Source organism: Elaeis guineensis, chromosome 14, assembly GCF_000442705.2.
Source record: "Elaeis guineensis isolate ETL-2024a chromosome 14, EG11, whole genome shotgun sequence".
Classification (NCBI taxonomy): domain Eukaryota; kingdom Viridiplantae; phylum Streptophyta; class Magnoliopsida; order Arecales; family Arecaceae; genus Elaeis; species Elaeis guineensis.
Window position 1 is genome coordinate 59966439 of NC_026006.2, and position 16633 is coordinate 59983071.

Consider the following 16633-nt stretch of genomic DNA (forward strand, 5'->3'; position numbering starts at 1 on the left):
CGAGATTGCGACATGTTATGGTAACTAGATCTTTACAACACATTGTCACCCAAACTTTAAGCATACCAAAATCTAGGCTCATATATTTTAGAGAAGTTGTTGCATAGGAGCACACCATCGACCATTGATGTGGATAATGATAAACTATTGTATGGGTTTGGTCCAATAAATTAATCTAAATCTCAAAATATATGTTGGATGAATAATAAAAAATTATTGAATACGATCGTTCTACCATATATATATATATATATATATATATATATATATATATATATATATATATATATATCTTAATCTAATAAATAAAAAATTAACATATCAATCGTCATTAAAAAAATTTTATTAAAAATTTAATTAGAATAATTTATTAGCTGATAATTTTTATTGATTCGGATGAAAAAGATTCATGATTTTTTTCGGATGATATGTCAGCTTTTTATTGGACGGCCACAATTCCAGCTAATAATTTCCCAAGAATATCAACCCTTCCTTATTTAATTTTAAATTTTTAAATACACAAAGACAACGTGGCGAGTGACTATTGGGCAAGTCGGACCGGATCCATTCACCACGCGCTAGTGTCAGGACGGCCCACTGAGATACCCGGCGGCGATTAGTGGCGTGCACAGCGTGAGTAAAACGCAATAATTTTTGCATAATTCCATGCCAGCGCGTTTTGCACTCAATTTGGCATTTGCATGGGTATAAGACAAAAAAGCAAACAGTAAATTAATAAACCATCAGAGATGAGGAGACAAATCCATACCGTTAGATCCATGATCCTACTGTGATCTACGCGTACGATTCCCCGCGCCACCACTTCGGCGGATGGCCACGCCCAAAACTCCGCGAAGCCGCTGCCCCGTTCCACTCTCTCCAAGGATCACCCACCAATGGCTTCCCCCCTGCGAGAGGACTAGGGTTACAGTTAGGGTTTTGCTTCTTCCCAATGCCGTCGGAGCTAAAGGATCTCGGGGGTCCAACGGATCCCTCGACTCCCAGGAGGAGTCCCCTCGCGTCGGTGGCGGCGGGGGATCCTCCGGCAAGGCGAAGGACGAACGGCCGCTCCTGAAGCCCGGATCCGCCACCTCCGAGGCCGCCGACGCGGCGACTCCCTCGGAGAGCCTTGAGGAACTGGAGAAAAAGTACGCACCATACGTGCGGAAGGACGCCTACGGGACGATGGGCCGCGGGGAGCTACAGCCGGTGGAGAAGGTGCTCCTGGGGATCGCCCTCGTGACGCTGGTCCCGATCCGGCTTGTGGTCGGGATCTTTGTGGTGGTGTTATATTACCTGATCTGCCGTCTCTGCACGCTTTTCTACGCTCCAAACCAGGAGGACGGGAAGGATGACTACGCCCACATGGTCGGGTGGAGAAGGGTGGTGGTGGTCCGGACGGGGCGATTTCTCTCCAGGGTATTGCTATTTGTGCTCGGTTTTTATTGGATTCGCAAGTCCCATCGGAGTTGCTCCGCCGAGGTATGAATTCAATGATGTCAGATTTTTTTTCTCGATTAGTATGTTGTCGTGTTTGATGTCAATTTAATGATGTGAAGATTTCTTAGACTACTTTCTTGTCTTGTTCGGTATTTCTTGAAGAATTATTAACAATAATATCTCTGCGGAACATCATAAAATGACTGTTGATGGATCGAGTCCCTGAGAGTGGAGAACTATAGATTACTCCATTTATCCACGCTACATTTTGAATAATGTTGTGGAAAGTAATATTAGTAATGGGGAAATGCACGAGCTAGACATGCCAAATAAGTAAGTTTATAGTGACATTGTAAACGGTGTAGGACTAGTGATGAAATATCATGATGATCTTCATTTCTGAGCTACATCGGTTGAGAAATTTTCTAGCTTCTTCTGTCTCTGTTGTAATTTACAAATGCTGTGCTTGTCTATCATTTCCCCTTGTTTTCTCAAATAAGCAACTTAAACACAATTTACAGAAAAATAATTATTAACACATGTCAAGCATGCCTATATATATATATATTATTTTTTTTAAAGCAGAAAGTAGGTTGTATTACTAGATTTTATTAATGTGCCTTCTTAGGTTGTATTACTAGATTTTATTAATGTGCCTTCTTCCTAAGAGAATGAGTCCAAATAAATACATCTTCTTCCCTTCAGGGGTTTTTGAATGTAGACATATAAAACATGATATTATGCAAGACATGTTTTATGAAAATGAAGAGGATACTTTTTTATTTTAAATAAACTGGGTACCTATTTTTCAAAAAAAAAAAAAAAAACTCAATTCTTCAGGTTTTGTACTTTGTTGATTTTTACAGAACTAGTCCCATTTCTTTGTTTTTTTTTTTTTTTTTTTTTTGAGTAAAGTCTTGACACCCAAACAGTCCTTTCAGTTTACTCTTAGAACCAAGTTCTAGCATAATTGCAAGGAGCTGTATGTGTATTCTACACTATGAGACAACTTGTGGCGTTAGAGCCATGGCTATTGAAGTACTTTACATAGATCTTTTTATTTTTTCCCTGAAGAGTGTAACAAAAGAAGATCAGCCATCTTTATAGATTCTGTTTGTAGTGTTGTTTTCAATCTTATCATAAATTTTCTTTTTAATTTTGTTATGAATTTCTCATAGACTTTGTGCCACAATCTCGACCTTTATTTAGACTACTATGTAAAGAGAAGGGAAAAGTCACCTAGCATTTCCTTTCTAGACAAGGATTTTAATGGAGACATTGACCAGATCTAGAAAATTTGCACTAGAGGGAGTGCTCAAGTTCTTTTGCCTTCAAATGCTTGGATTTGTGGCCCTTGGAAGCGAGATCTATGCACAAGCAGGCAGAGTACCAAGTCCTAGAACTCACACTTCGGTTGCTTGTTTTGTGCTCATATGAATGCCTGGCCTACATTTCAATCATTAGATTTTCATATTCTTGTTGGATTAGAGACATAAACATGATATGCTCAGACTTCAGTGGTCAAGTAACTGTGACTGAAGTGGAACAGGAAAGCGGGCTAGCTTCAGTTTTCAACTCTTAAAGTTTTTGAAGGCTATTGAGGTTATGGACAGTTTCTTCTGTGGAATGCACAAGCTTTTTCTATAAAAAAAGGGGAAAATCTTGGACGAAATCTTGGAATTTGCTTACTTTTCGGGTTACATGATTTCCAATTTTAGTTTCATACAAAAAAAAAAGAGCCTTTTTTCTTCTTTTCTCTTGAAACATCTATATACTAGAAAACCTTCTCTTAAATTTCCTCATCTAGCTTATTGCAAAATCGTTTAAACTGAATTGATCTCTTAAAAGGATAAATTAAACATAATCAATAAATGCATCTACGGCATTCCCACTATCAACTTCATCTTCCATCATTAATTAAATGTTCACCTGCTTGGCAGCACGATCAATGTTTTTTGTTGGTCAATGGCCTTGACATATTCAAATTTTAGTCCAATGCATTTGTCATGCACCTCCAATACCTTTCTCCCAAACGTAGGTTGCCTGGTAGGCCAATCTTTCAATTTCAATTTTGAAGGTTGATCCCTCCGTACAGGTCCAAAAGTTGCTGAAGATATAGAGAATGATAGTGAATTTTATTCAGGTGCATATGGAGATTTGAATGTCGATATGTTATTAATGAAGTTTGCATTTGATAGAATTCCGTCAATGTTAGGTCAACTCAATTGACTAGTTAGTGAATACCTAGAAAGACAGTAAATATAGCCAAAGTGCCCATTACTAAAATGTTAGTTCAAATTCACAGTTCTGTCATGACCCATATTATGTTCTATACTTTGCCAGATAAATTATTGTTTGTGATGTTTACCTTAATGGATAACTGCAGCATATTAAATTAACATTTTCTTCAACTGCCTTTTTACCATAGTAAAAAGGATTAATAACTGCACTATTTTCCACTTGCTGCTGACTGTAAAAGCCAATATTTGGATTTTTTTTGTTTTTATTTTGATTGTTCTTCTATAAAGGTTGGAGCAATATAATCAGGCACACTGATAATCTTTAATACTGTGACATGGTAGCAACATAGATACATATTCTGATAGGGAGTCTTTGCAGAGTATGATCTTCAGAGACTTCATGAAATTATCTATTATTTGTTCGTATTAAAATATTTGTTAATTATACTTTTCAATTTTACTCAGGATGAGGACAAGCAGCCTGTTGAATCTGAAAGACCAGAGGTTGTTGTATCTAATCACATATCTTATGTGGATATTCTCTTTCAGATGTCGTCATACTTTCCAAGTTTTGTTGCAAAGGTAGGTTAATGTCTTGTTTTTTGTATGTAGACATCATTAAACCAGAAACCATATACACTTTTACTTTATCCTGACATACTCTCCTATTTTCGCAAAAAAATCCTGGATTTCATTTCTGAAGAGATCAGTGGCTAGGCTTCCCCTCATTGGTATCATCAGGTAGTGACTTATATCATTTGCTTAGATTTTCTTATAAATTAAAATGCTAGCTGGACCTTAATTTTGTAACTTCACCATTTATGTAGATGGCACCATTATTTTAAATTTAACATTCTACCTTTTGTTTTTCTTTAAAAAAAGAAAGAAATTTCAGCATTCATGTGTAGTGTTTCTAGTAATATTTTGATATATTTCTCAATTCTTTGTTGATTTAATAAATGCTATGCTGTTAGCCTTATAGTTAGCTGTCATACTTCCTAAAGTAGTTGTCTCATTGAGAGCCTGGGAGTGCTGTGTAGTGACGAGGATATATTAATTCTTATGTGCTTTTCCCTCATGTGGTGTTACTGCAGCATAATTATAAAGAGGGGCAGAAGCAAACATTTTTCTTAGGTGGTTTGAATAATGTGGTTGATATGAAAACATAGTTTCTGAGAGATGCACCAGATGAATTTCCTGCTTGTTTCCTACTTTTGCATATATTATATCCTTTTTCATTTTCCCTTCCTTTCACCAATTCCCAAACCGAGGTTATTGTTTCTTCACTTTATGGACCAATTGTAGTTTTAGTTTTTCTTAATTTGATCATGCTAGAAGCATGGTTGATATTTTAAAATATATGGTGAATATTAAGAAAGGGCTCAGAAAAGTTTAGCAAATTCTATCACTTAGGAGGGACTTGATATGTCCATTAAGGGAATTTAAAAAATTAATAACTGAATGGATATTGAAATTGCTTTTAGATAACCATCAGAAGAAGGATTTGGGTGATTTTTGTGCAACTAAATCCTCACGAGGCAATTCAATCTGGGAAAGAGGTGAGAAAACACAACAGGGGTTGTGGAGGAAAACCAAGCCCGGTGGCTTTAGCAATTGCAACCCACGTATTGTTGGTCCTTGATTTAGCATCATGTTCAGCAGTATCATGAACCAGAGCATCTTAAGTAATTGATTCACAGAAACAAGAATAGATAAACAATTTTGTTACGTAACAACAGAAAGGAATATAATCAAAAAGTTCATGAACCCAAGCATCTTAGGTAATTGATTCACAGAAAACAAGAATAGATAAACAATTTTTGTTAAATAACAATAGAAAGGAATATAATCAAACTTCATGGAGGAAAACTAAGCTTGGTATCATTAGCTATTGCATCTTAATCCTTGTTTAATTTTTAGACCAGCTTGTCCTGTCATATTAAAGAGTCAAATAACCAAAATAACTGTCCCCAAATGTCTTTTAGATAGCAATCTTAATTTAAGCTCGACTTCATTAATTAGCCATAATCAGAAACCACTGAACTCTGTCATTAAGTTAGACTTAACAAAGCCCCCCTGTTCACGCTTGTGAGAGACTAAGATTGTGAACCTTTTTTAATTAGTTTTCACAAATTTCATCAAGAATCTCAGTTCTTGAATCTGAGCCTTCCATATCTATCCCCATTGAATTTTTTTAATGATTTCTCTGATCACTGATACATGATCACTCTATTTTGAAAAGTTCTCTATTGCTTTATAAGTGCAAGTCCTAAACTACTGCATACTCATCTGTCCTTCCTAAATCTACCACTGTGTCATCAAATTGTTCTCCTCTTTTTCTTCTTTGGTACACCTATCATGTGAACATGCACTCTACATTGGCTAAAAATTAAGCCCATGCATCATCATCAACTGAACTGTTTGTCATATAAAGTCAACTCAGGCCAACATGGAACTGTCAAACCACATCAAAAGCTTATGTTCTGTTACATAACTGATGTCTTTATCTATCTATTCCAGGGAATCGAGACTATAATTGTGATGCCTCTCTGTTAACACCAACTGTAATTAGGTGTATTTAAGAAACAAACTAGGTTTTTTTTTTAAATTTTGAAATTAAATTCATATTAGCTCAGCGAATTCTTTTGGATCTTTACCTTCAAAAACTTTTGTTCATACTCTAATTTCTGACTCTCATGCTACCATCCCATCCACTAATGGTATAAACTGTTTGCAAATTGCAGAAATGATGAGAACTTGAATGTCAAAAATTACTTCATTTAAGACAAGCATAAGGCTTCAAGTTCCAAATTGCATAAATAATGAGCATTTGAATATCAAAATTTAGACAAATATGAGGCTTCCAGTTGGCTCTTAGTGCAGTTCTACAGCAACTTGAATGTTGAAGCTTGCTTAGTTAACCACAATATTTTATCACACATCAATTTTGATTTGTTATGACTCTAAGCATGCCTTTTCATTATGGTGACCTTTTTGTTATTCTGTTATATGTTTTTTAGTAAAATTTGGTAGTGTATTGCAAAAAAATTGAAAAGAAATAATGATGAAGGCTCTCGCTTCATGATACTAAATACATAAGTGGCTGTGCATATACTTATCTTGTCAAGCTTTGTATTGCTTTTTCTCAAGACACCCTTAATCCCATAGAAATTCTCAGTAAGCAAATTGATCTAAACTGTTTTGAATAACGATTTATGCATCTATCCGATGGATTGTTCCTGCCATCTATAATTTAAATAATAGATGCTACTCTAACATAGCCAACCAACATTATATGACTTGCACGGTCCTTGCCTCATGATGCCACTCAAATTTTATTTTGTTGTTTTAATTTGTAGTGACTTACAACTAATGAGTTGAAAACCACAAGCCTGAGTCTTTCACAAAGTCAGGTGGCCTTTGTTAGCAACTCCTTGCTCATACTTGTTTTCGTTTGTGGTGCATACATTTGTGTTAGCAGCAATTGAGGTCGGTGCCCTTGATTGACTGTCATTTTATATTTAATCCCTGCTGACTAAGAATTTCATACCTGGTCCTTGATCTCAATTGCCATTTTATGTTTAATCCCTGGCCTGTTTGTATGTGTGTGCGGAGCAGGGATAAATGTGTGGAGAAACAAGCCTCACTTTGTACAAAACACAAGCCCGATGGCCCTATCTGTTACCCTGTTCATCAATTCTTGTTCCTCTCTGGCTGCCATTTTACTCATTTTATTACTTAATTTCCTTTTTTCCCTTGGATAAATTGTAAGTGCTTTCACTCTTTTTGCTTTTCATTATGAATTCAGCTTATATAGGCATTTGTATATTTCTAAAGCTGCAAATATTTTTTTCAACTAAAATATAATATATCTATTATTAAATCTTGCCTTGTATATCAGTACTCTTTCCAGATTTTAGGAAAACCTTTGTGGTTTGCTCGCTATTGTCATTAGGTTAACTATGAAACTGATTTCCAGCCCACCTCCTGCCTTTGAGTTATGGCAAGACCTTCCCTGCCTAAGGTTGTCTAATCATAAATAAAGTGCCAGTTGAAAGGATTTTATGATGTGTACTCATCATAAAGTGTTCCCAAACTTTAAATGATCATACTTTGACATACAAATCTGATGCCATATAAATAAGGTAAGGCTTGTTGATTTTGGTTAAAAGTTTTATGGAAACCATTATTTAAACAGGGACTTCCATAGACAAATCTATGTGAATAAAACTCATGTCATTAAAGATTTCTTGCTGAGTTCATCTTCTCAGATCCTATTAGCTGCCAGGTTTCCCCTTACACAGAAGTTAAAACCCTATTCCCTTTCACCATATTACATTGCACATTTTATTACATTAGCTCGTGGCATAAGTTGGGTTAAACATCTTTTATTTCTGTCATTCTATTAAAACTTATGTTTTATATTTCTTAGAAGGATGCATCCTGATTGTATTATTTCACACTATAATATGAACATTCTATGCTGTGTGCTTTAGCTCATGAGTGAAACTTAAATCTGCTAATCAGAAATAATGGCTTCACTTTTACTTTTATTTGCAGCAAGTGTCTTGGTTGTGTCTATGTTCAACGAGAGTCAAAATCTTCTAAGGGTGTTTCGGGTATGTTAGCTTTCAGAAATCTTAATATTTTTTACATGCATTTCTTTAATGCAATTTATATTTTTTATTGTAAATGTAAGCCATTCTATTCAAGGTGTTACACTTGCTGCTCTACTAATGGAGCATGCAAGGTGCTTGATTTCTTTTGGCAGTTTGGGCTTTGATTTCTTTATGTAACAAATATGAACTGTTGTGCTTAAATTAAAATAAATAAATAAATTTGGTAAATAAAACACATAAAAGCCTGAGACTATGATGTTACAGACATGTTGAAGGATTTTTCACATCATTATAGAAATGCTAATTGTGCCTGATGTGTCATTATAAGGCAGAGCATGTGCACTAAAACTCATATCTCAGACTCTCTTGGCCCATGTCTTTGCTTTAGTCCTTTGTCTTAAGATTCAGTATACTCATATACAGTTGAAAGAGCTTGCAGAAATGGGGATGCAATTGAGAATGCATGAGAGGGTAGCACCTTATAAATCATGCACTTGCTAGTGAGTAATTTTCTCAAATATTGAGAAATCCTAAAAGATCATTTTTTTCTCAATAAGCTAAGTAACAAAACCAATTAAGTAGCAACACCAACAAATTGAAGTGACTCTAGGTCTTCAAGTTAATGCTCTAGTAAACTAAGAAGTTTGGAGCATATGTCCATCCATCATTAATTGTTGGAGTTTTAAAATGCAAAAAATATGCAACTGAATATCTTTTATATAGTTGTAAACTGAGAGGAAATTGATTCTGGTCTTTTTTAGTGATGGCCCACACATGCTCTGTTTTCCACTTTTCTAGTAGTCTTATCAGCCAAAAACTGGTTAGCTACATCTAGTATTTGGTCTGTTTGCATCTGAATTTAATTTTTATTGCATGCAGGTCTTCTGACAGAAAGAATTCAAGAGGCCCATCAAAACAAGCTTTATCCAATGATGATGCTCTTTCCAGGTCAACGTGTGCTATCATTTTTTATAATCTTCTTCGCTACTGTTATTTACCAGTCAACTGAGTTTGTGTGATTCTTCCTCTTTAATGTGCATACAATCAAACAATTCTTTGGGATCGTACGTAGGGAAAATAAATTATGATATTTTTGGTTGACAATCATATAATAAAACTTATTCAATATTTATATTGTTCGACCATCTTTCTTTTTATTCCCTAGGTTTTCATGTTAAGTCTAAGATGCAGAATTCTTTGGAGATAAAATTCTTAGAAGTTCCAAAGTATCATTATTGCTATACCAATATGTGGAATCACATGGCAATTTTTGTTGAAAGAACAGATCTTGGAATTCTTTGAGAGTTTGAAGGTAGGAATATACATGTAAATAACTTTGGTAGTGGGATGCCAGAGTCAGAAAGTGATAAATGACAGAAAGGTTTTGTTGCTAGGAATCTCAGATTAAAAAAAACAATTCATAACAGAATTGGAAAGATTGAACTCAAAGAAAGCAAAAAAATGCTTACATGAGCTAAATGCTTGTGGTGATATACTAGTTACAGATAATGAAGGGTGACAAGGATATGCTGATGTTAGTGTAATTAGGTGAGATTATAGTTTACATTGCCTTAGGTGCACTAAGAGTGAACAATTATATGCGTCACCAAATGACATTAAGTATATGGATATGAATTATTGTGGTGCTCTAGTGGAGACCAAAATTATGTTTGAGATTTTGAGGATGTGAGAACATTTCTCTCTGACAAGACTAAGATCAAGAGTGAGGTCATGACTACTGAGGTATTGTGCCTTGAGAGAAGTTTGTGACTTAGATTGATGCTTATGAGCACTACCAAAGTGGAAGACTCTGTTGGCTTTGTGGAATTGGATAGGAATTGTAACAATCAAGTCATTATTACTGTGACATGCATCGGATCCTAGATGCATACAAAAGAGATAAGCAATTTGGAGATAACATCAATAGAGTTAACAGAATAAAAAATACCACCAGAGATCCTAGGGGTAAGTCCATATGTTGAAATAGTAAAATCAAAATAGACAGAAAACATCAAATCGTTGCTTGAAAAAAGGCCAAGAATTGTGTCAGCCTATTGCCTACATGATATGGCCAAGTGGATGAAGGTGTGTTGTCTAAAACACCTGAATGAAAGAAGTCTTTCTGGCACCAGCTTCCCATGGGTCCAAGCGACTAAGGGGAACTATTTTGTACAGAGGTATGTATATGGAAATGATCTAAACAATATGAGGGTATAGGCCACTTAAGCATTCATGCAATCTTGTGGTTCAATGATAGAATTTGTTAGTAGTCCTGCATGAACTAGTCCATTACATATAGACAATTGTATGTGCAATGCCAACCTGGTTAGAATTATATCCTCTTAGTTCCTTTGAGCTTTGTTTCAATCTGTTCATTATTATTATATTTTTTTTAGAAATTAACAATAATTTTGCTTTTTCTTTATTTTCTCATGCTCTAACTGGCCGATTTTGCTAAATTCAGAAGGTACAACCACGAATGGCAATTACCTTCTTCCATTCAAGACAGGTGCCTTTCTAGCTAAAGAACCAGTGCTTCCAGTGATTCTAAAATATCCTTACAATAGATTCAGTCCAGCATGGGACACCATATCTGGGGTAAGAAATCTATGAGCTTTGATAAATCCTGAATTTCGTTTTTGATTTCTTAGTTAGTAATACTCAGCCAATATATAGCTGAGTTTTTTTTTTTTTTTTTTGTCATTCGTTCGTTCTATTATAAAACAATTTTTTGTAATTGCTGATAACACGAGTTTTTTGTTTTCTGAATTTATAATGAGCTAAACCAGGAGGCCAGGCATTCACTTAATGCCTTTGTATATAACTTGGGGTGGTGATTAATTGCTAGAATCATTAATATTTCTGACTTCATTTTGGATGATAATAGAATTAATAATGTCTTCAAGCATAGCTTTTTGAGTAGATATGAAAATAAAGGACATGTCGTAGCCCCTTCAATAATTTGTTCCAGCACCACTTCTCTTCCAAATTCTCTGAGTCATCTATTGTGTTCACCGGCTGTTTGTTGCATATTTCATCTAAATGTATATTGTGTTTATTTATAGGTTGTTTTGGGCCCATCTGTATAGTTGAACTCATATGTAATACATGGTAAACTTTTTTGTCAATGCAATATATCAAGTATAATTGTTTTTCCTAAAAGATGTTTTAGGTTGTCCCATTTATAACATATTTCAGGACCATCACATCCCCATGCTCATGTTGATCTGCCTTACGTTTCCGTACCTGAAGTATATTGAACTTTAGGCTTGTCCATGTATTGGACTCTTGACCATTTCTTAATAGAAATCATCAAGCTGTGATGACATCACCATTCCATGCCTCCACCTGGCAGACTGACATAAAAGATACCATGGTTAAAAGTAACTTCTCTTAAAGGTATTTGTCTAATAAAGAGTTGCCACGTAGTTACTCCAATTTATTTATATATGAAACATGCTTACATACATATCTGCATTGACCTATTTACAAGATACAGATGTCCCACTATGTAAAGTTTTTCAAATGTTCCTGTCTGTTTCCTTTTGGAAACCTAGACATTCAGACACCTTTATCACATTTTCTTTGGAAACCTAGACATTTGTCACTTATCTCAAGCATTTACTACTGCATATAGAGAAATCATGTAGTCTCACAAACAGTAAAGCCTCACCAATGATCAAGTTTTCTTTTGTTTAAAAGGTTGATTGCTTAAATTTTTATTGTTTATAAGGAGCCATGAGATTCAAATATCATTGCTGGATTGCTAGACTGCTGTTAGTTAACTTCTCCGTGTGTTACTGGTAAGCCATTCGCAATATTGGATTAAAGCTGTGGTGCCAAGCCACTTTAAATTAAATAGTGGAACGTTGATCTTACACATTAAGAATGAAAAGACAGTGGATTGGTTGTCAAACAGCATAGACTGATACAGAAGCTTTGTACCTGATGCTTTTTTCCTTCATTGATGCAATCCAAGCTGAAGACGAGCACTGATTGCAAGAAAGAGGAAATTTGGGAGAATAACGGTCGAGTTGATTTGCTGTAATTTTACTTCAAGTTTTGCTTGTTTTCAGTTACTGCTGGTCTTAGGTCTGATCTTAGGTCTTCACGTGGTTTGATTATTTTGAGTGTCTAGTTGATAATCAGCTCAGATTAGATCTAGCTATGGTCCTTAGGGTTTAGTTTTCTTCTTTCATTTTGCCAACTTAGCAGTCAACTTCAGCACACAGCCGTAAGAGGAGCCAACCACTTATTTGGATCCCACATCTACTGAAGGGAGACTATATGCTTCCTCTTGGAATATGTGTGGACTAGGGAGGTCCCTGCCTCTTTTCCCAATATAATTGTTAACAGCAATGGTTTTATGTTTTATTATTCACAGTTGGATATATTATGGGTACTAGTGTCCACAGGATCAAATTAGGGTTTCCCTGGTTCCTTGTGAGATGGAATAAGGGTGTAAAAGAATCAGCTTATTTACAGAGATTGGATATTTTTTTGGCTTTATTGTTTTGGTTTGGCCTGAGGCTGGTTCTATGCCTCTGGGATGTTTTTGCGCTCCCATGTGCAATTTTTTCCGCACTTCTTTCTGTCGATTTCAGATTTGATCTAAAACCAGAACTTAAAAGTAGTGTAGGTTGGCCTTTGGAGGGCTGGTTTACATCATTCATGAAATCTTTTTCTACTCAGGCAATCGTTTTACTCTTACCATACTTGGTTAGGTTGACTAACCAATCGGCCAACATCTTATAGCTAGTTAGGTTTTTGAGTCAAAGGAACATGGTTCTGAAACAGCTTTATTTGAAGAGAGCAAGAATTGACTTGCAAATAATTTTTGTGATGAATAGATGCTGCTTTTATTTTTATTATTATATGCATGAATTTTTCTGCACTTTTCTGTCCAATGAAAACAACATTAAATAGATAACTGAGCATTGTCTCATTTTACTTGGTTTGTTGTTTATTCTTCTTGTGCTCTCCTATGATATGTCTTTTCAAAAGGTAAGTTATTCACTTTTCTGGATAGAGCTGATGACAAATGGTAATTAATTTGCAAATTGCTGTTTCATTCACCTCCACTCACCCGTGCATACACCTCATTCTTCTCTCTCTCACTCCTTGGGTGCTCTCTCTCACCTTTGTTTTTTGGCCAAGCTGGAACTTTTGAATGGAATTTATAAATCATTGTGTTAAACTTTCTAGCACATTAGTAATCATCTTGTGATTAACACTTTAGAAGTTTGCAGGTGCGTCATGTGTTTTTGCTTCTTTGTCAATTTGTTAATCATCTTGAGGTGATCCATTTGCCTGTATATTATCCTTCTGAGCAAGAAAAGGACGACCCCAAACTCTATGCTAATAACGTTCGGAAATTAATGGCTACCGAGGTATGCATGTATTGTGTTCTTTCTTTTAGCTTTTTCACTAAGAATGTATAGTTTTGCTGTCATCAAGGATGTAAAAGGTCATAATGGCTCTGATCTTCTCCAAATGATGATATTGGGCCTGCATTTGGGCTGGGTAGGTTTGGAATTTGGATGATCCGGACTTGACCCATTTTATCATCAGTCTTGATCACAGCCCATACCTGAGATATTGCTAATCAGAATACTTAGGGTCAGGTCTAGATTGCACTTTTTACACCCATTAGGTTCTTTAGGGCACACAGATCCCGCCACAAGCATTAGGTCTAGATCAGGCGACCAGGTCATTGTAGCTAGTATAAGTCTGTTACATTGTGCTAGCAATGTCATAGATTGTTTGCAGGGAATTGTGCTAGCTCTGTTAAGTCTGATTGGTAATGAGGAAGAGATGTCCAGATAGCAGAAAAGGAAGAAGCTAGGTGGTAGAGTTCAAAAACTGAGAACTGAGGAAATAAATGTTCTTTGAGGGATGGTAACATTGAGGGACAATGGGCAAAGAGAAGCTGAGAAGAAGAGTGGGAGAAGAAATGGAAAGTAGGTTAAGGGTGACAACAGAGAGGCAAAAGAGGGGAAAGAAAGAGAAGGGAGAATAAGAGAGGAGATGGATTAGGTGAGATTCAGGAAGAAAGGTAAAGGAGAAGGGGGAGTGAAAAGAATAGACTCTAAGAATAAAACAGAGTGGAGAAATTGTAGACTATGTCAAGATTGCCAAACTTGACAAGTAGAATTAATGGGGCAGATCTACATTGGATCAGGTTGGGTGAAAGGATTCAGGTCAAAGTTGCAAGTCCCATTCCCCATAAAATTTGTTTAAAATATGTGACGAAAAGGTTGTGTCCTTTCTTATTTCTTCAAAGTGGCATTTATTGTCTAAAACTTGTTCCTTTAGATTTTCAAAAGGAGTGAAATATTTCTTTATTAGGAAAGATCCATCGTACTGTGCATTATTTGAATGAACAAATAAAGGACTGGTAAATGTTCCCAAAGTGATACTAAGTGAAACATAGGTATCCTTAGTCCTAACGTTTAACAACTCGACATATTATTTGTCACTAGTATCTTTTCATCCTTCAGATTCATACCCCTGATGACCATTAGGCCAGAACAAGAATGATCCAGCGACTGGGGTTCATTTTCTAGAGGCTAGTTCGTAGGATTGTAGAAGATAACAAGCAAACTAATGCCTAACGATTTTTAAAATTTTAGAGGCTGCATAGTGTCTTTGTGATAATAGGGTCAAATACTTGGCTGGCACTTATGTTTAAGCGTAGCCTAGGGTTCTTTTTCTAGAGGCTAGTTTGTCAAGATTGTGGAAGATAACAAGCAAACTAATGCCTAGAGATTTTTAAAAGCTTAGAGGCTGCAATATAGTGCCTGTCTGATAATAAGGTGCATACTTATAGACATCATGCTAAATAAATAATTGATCTGTCATTCACATTGGTAGTCAGTAAAATTTGCTTTTGATTTTGGTGGTATAGATGTGACATTTAAGATTTTGTTTCTCATTTCTTTCTCTAGTAGTAAACTTTACCTAGTTCAAAATAACCGATGGATACATACAAAACTTTCTTGTCTTTGAGAAATTTGGTGGGAGCGCCACCAAACTTTAGTCGAACTGGGAACCTCTCCAAAGAGGAGAGGGATGCCAACCTCCTAAAAGAGAGTTCACAAATGATTAAGTCTTTATTGATGGATATGATAAGATGTACAAAAATTAATTCTTCACTTAATGTTTTTGATATCTAATTTGTTGGTCAGTTTCCTGCAGGGCAATTTAATGCTCTCAGATATTGGGTTGGCTGAGAAGCGAATCTACCATGCTGTGCTGAATGGTAATAGTCTACCTCGTGTTTTACATCAGAAAGATGACTGAAAAACTATTGACCTGGATCACAGGGTTTGTGTAATCAGTTAGTTGCTTGTTTCCGCATTACCACTATTGCCAGAAGTGCTAGTTGTTTTCCTCATTTTGTTCCAGAGAGATGGGTGCCGTGCATTCCATCATGCTGTAAAACCCCATTCCCAGGATTTAATTAGCGCAAATTGTTTGTCTAGAAAGGATACCCTTTGATGCCATGGGCTCTTTATATGCATGAACCATGTCCCAAAGCTTAAGATTCAGTCTTGTACATTTGGAGACTAATAATTAATAAATCACTAACGTCTCTAATATTTATGAACCGTCTTCTTATGCTCATTCCATCGTTTTCTTGAGTCTGCATCACCAAAACTAAATCATCTCTTTGGTCTTCCTGCAGGTTTATTATGTCAAAGCTAATTTGGATTTGGGCCTGTAAATTCTTCATAGATGTTCCTGTAGTTTAAGAAAAAGAATAGAACAGAAAGCAAGATATTGGAATGAGTATTTCTTTCTCACACGAATCAGTTTTTTTTTTCTTCACACCCACTTATCCTCTACACTCCAATATGCTCCAGGCATTTCCAAGAGCAACAGCTCACTTGATTTTTATCATTTACAAACTAAGGGGATGTCTGAATTTTATGTTCATCAGTCAATTTTAGAAAATCCTCAGATAAGTGTGTTAGAAAGAGAAGAAATAGATGTGACAAAACTTAAAGACTCTCTTGCTCGGTAACCTGTTGAACAATTCTTGTTAATGTCACAAGATTTATCATGGTATGTGCATTAACAATTGTCAACTCATTGTTTTGCATTCAATACAATGAAATTATGTTTTTGTAAATGTTTTGCCAAAAAACTGTCAAATTGAAGTTGATGTTGATTGTTGGAGTCTACGTCAACCCATGTTCCAGCAATCCATGTTTGTGTTCTATAGGCCTGGACAAGGTTACATTTTGCTGTTAGACCATATTTATATCTCCTACAGTGGACTAAGTAGGTGGGCTTAAGATATACGGTGCAAGTCAATGTGGGTTTGAATTA

At 35.7% G+C, this 16633-nt stretch overlaps 1 protein-coding gene across 4 annotated transcripts; it reads left to right on the forward strand.

Annotated features, from left to right (window-relative positions):
* The first annotated feature begins 816 nt into the window (after nucleotides 1-816).
* On the forward strand, nucleotides 817-16433 carry LOC105057413 (lysophospholipid acyltransferase LPEAT1). Of its 4 annotated transcripts, none has more exons than XM_073248620.1 (9): nucleotides 817-1482; nucleotides 4146-4262; nucleotides 4384-4421; nucleotides 8241-8299; nucleotides 9179-9247; nucleotides 10764-10897; nucleotides 13549-13689; nucleotides 15487-15560; nucleotides 15987-16433. In XM_073248620.1, exons 1-8 carry the CDS (start codon nucleotides 832-834, stop codon nucleotides 15529-15531), a joined length of 1254 nt encoding a protein of 417 aa, XP_073104721.1. In that variant the 5' UTR covers nucleotides 817-831; the 3' UTR covers nucleotides 15532-15560; nucleotides 15987-16433. The 4 variants fall into 4 exon arrangements, with proteins under 4 accessions (XP_073104721.1, XP_073104718.1, XP_073104719.1 ...); XM_073248617.1 differs by having other exon boundaries at nucleotides 15497-15560; XM_073248618.1 differs by lacking the exon at nucleotides 15987-16433 and having other exon boundaries at nucleotides 15487-15902.
* The last annotated feature ends 200 nt before the right edge of the window (nucleotides 16434-16633 follow it).

Bases quoted from the DNA above. Each gene is read 5' to 3' on its own strand.
- LOC105057413 (XM_073248616.1), top strand. From the start codon at position 832: ATGGCCACGCCCAAAACTCCGCGAAGCCGCTGCCCCGTTCCACTCTCT. The intron at 9,248-10,763 runs GTCAACGTGTGC...TGCTAAATTCAG, and splicing joins AATGATGATGCTCTTTCCAG to AAGGTACAACCACGAATGGC. The intron at 10,898-13,548 runs GTAAGAAATCTA...AGAAGTTTGCAG, and splicing joins CATGGGACACCATATCTGGG to GTGCGTCATGTGTTTTTGCT.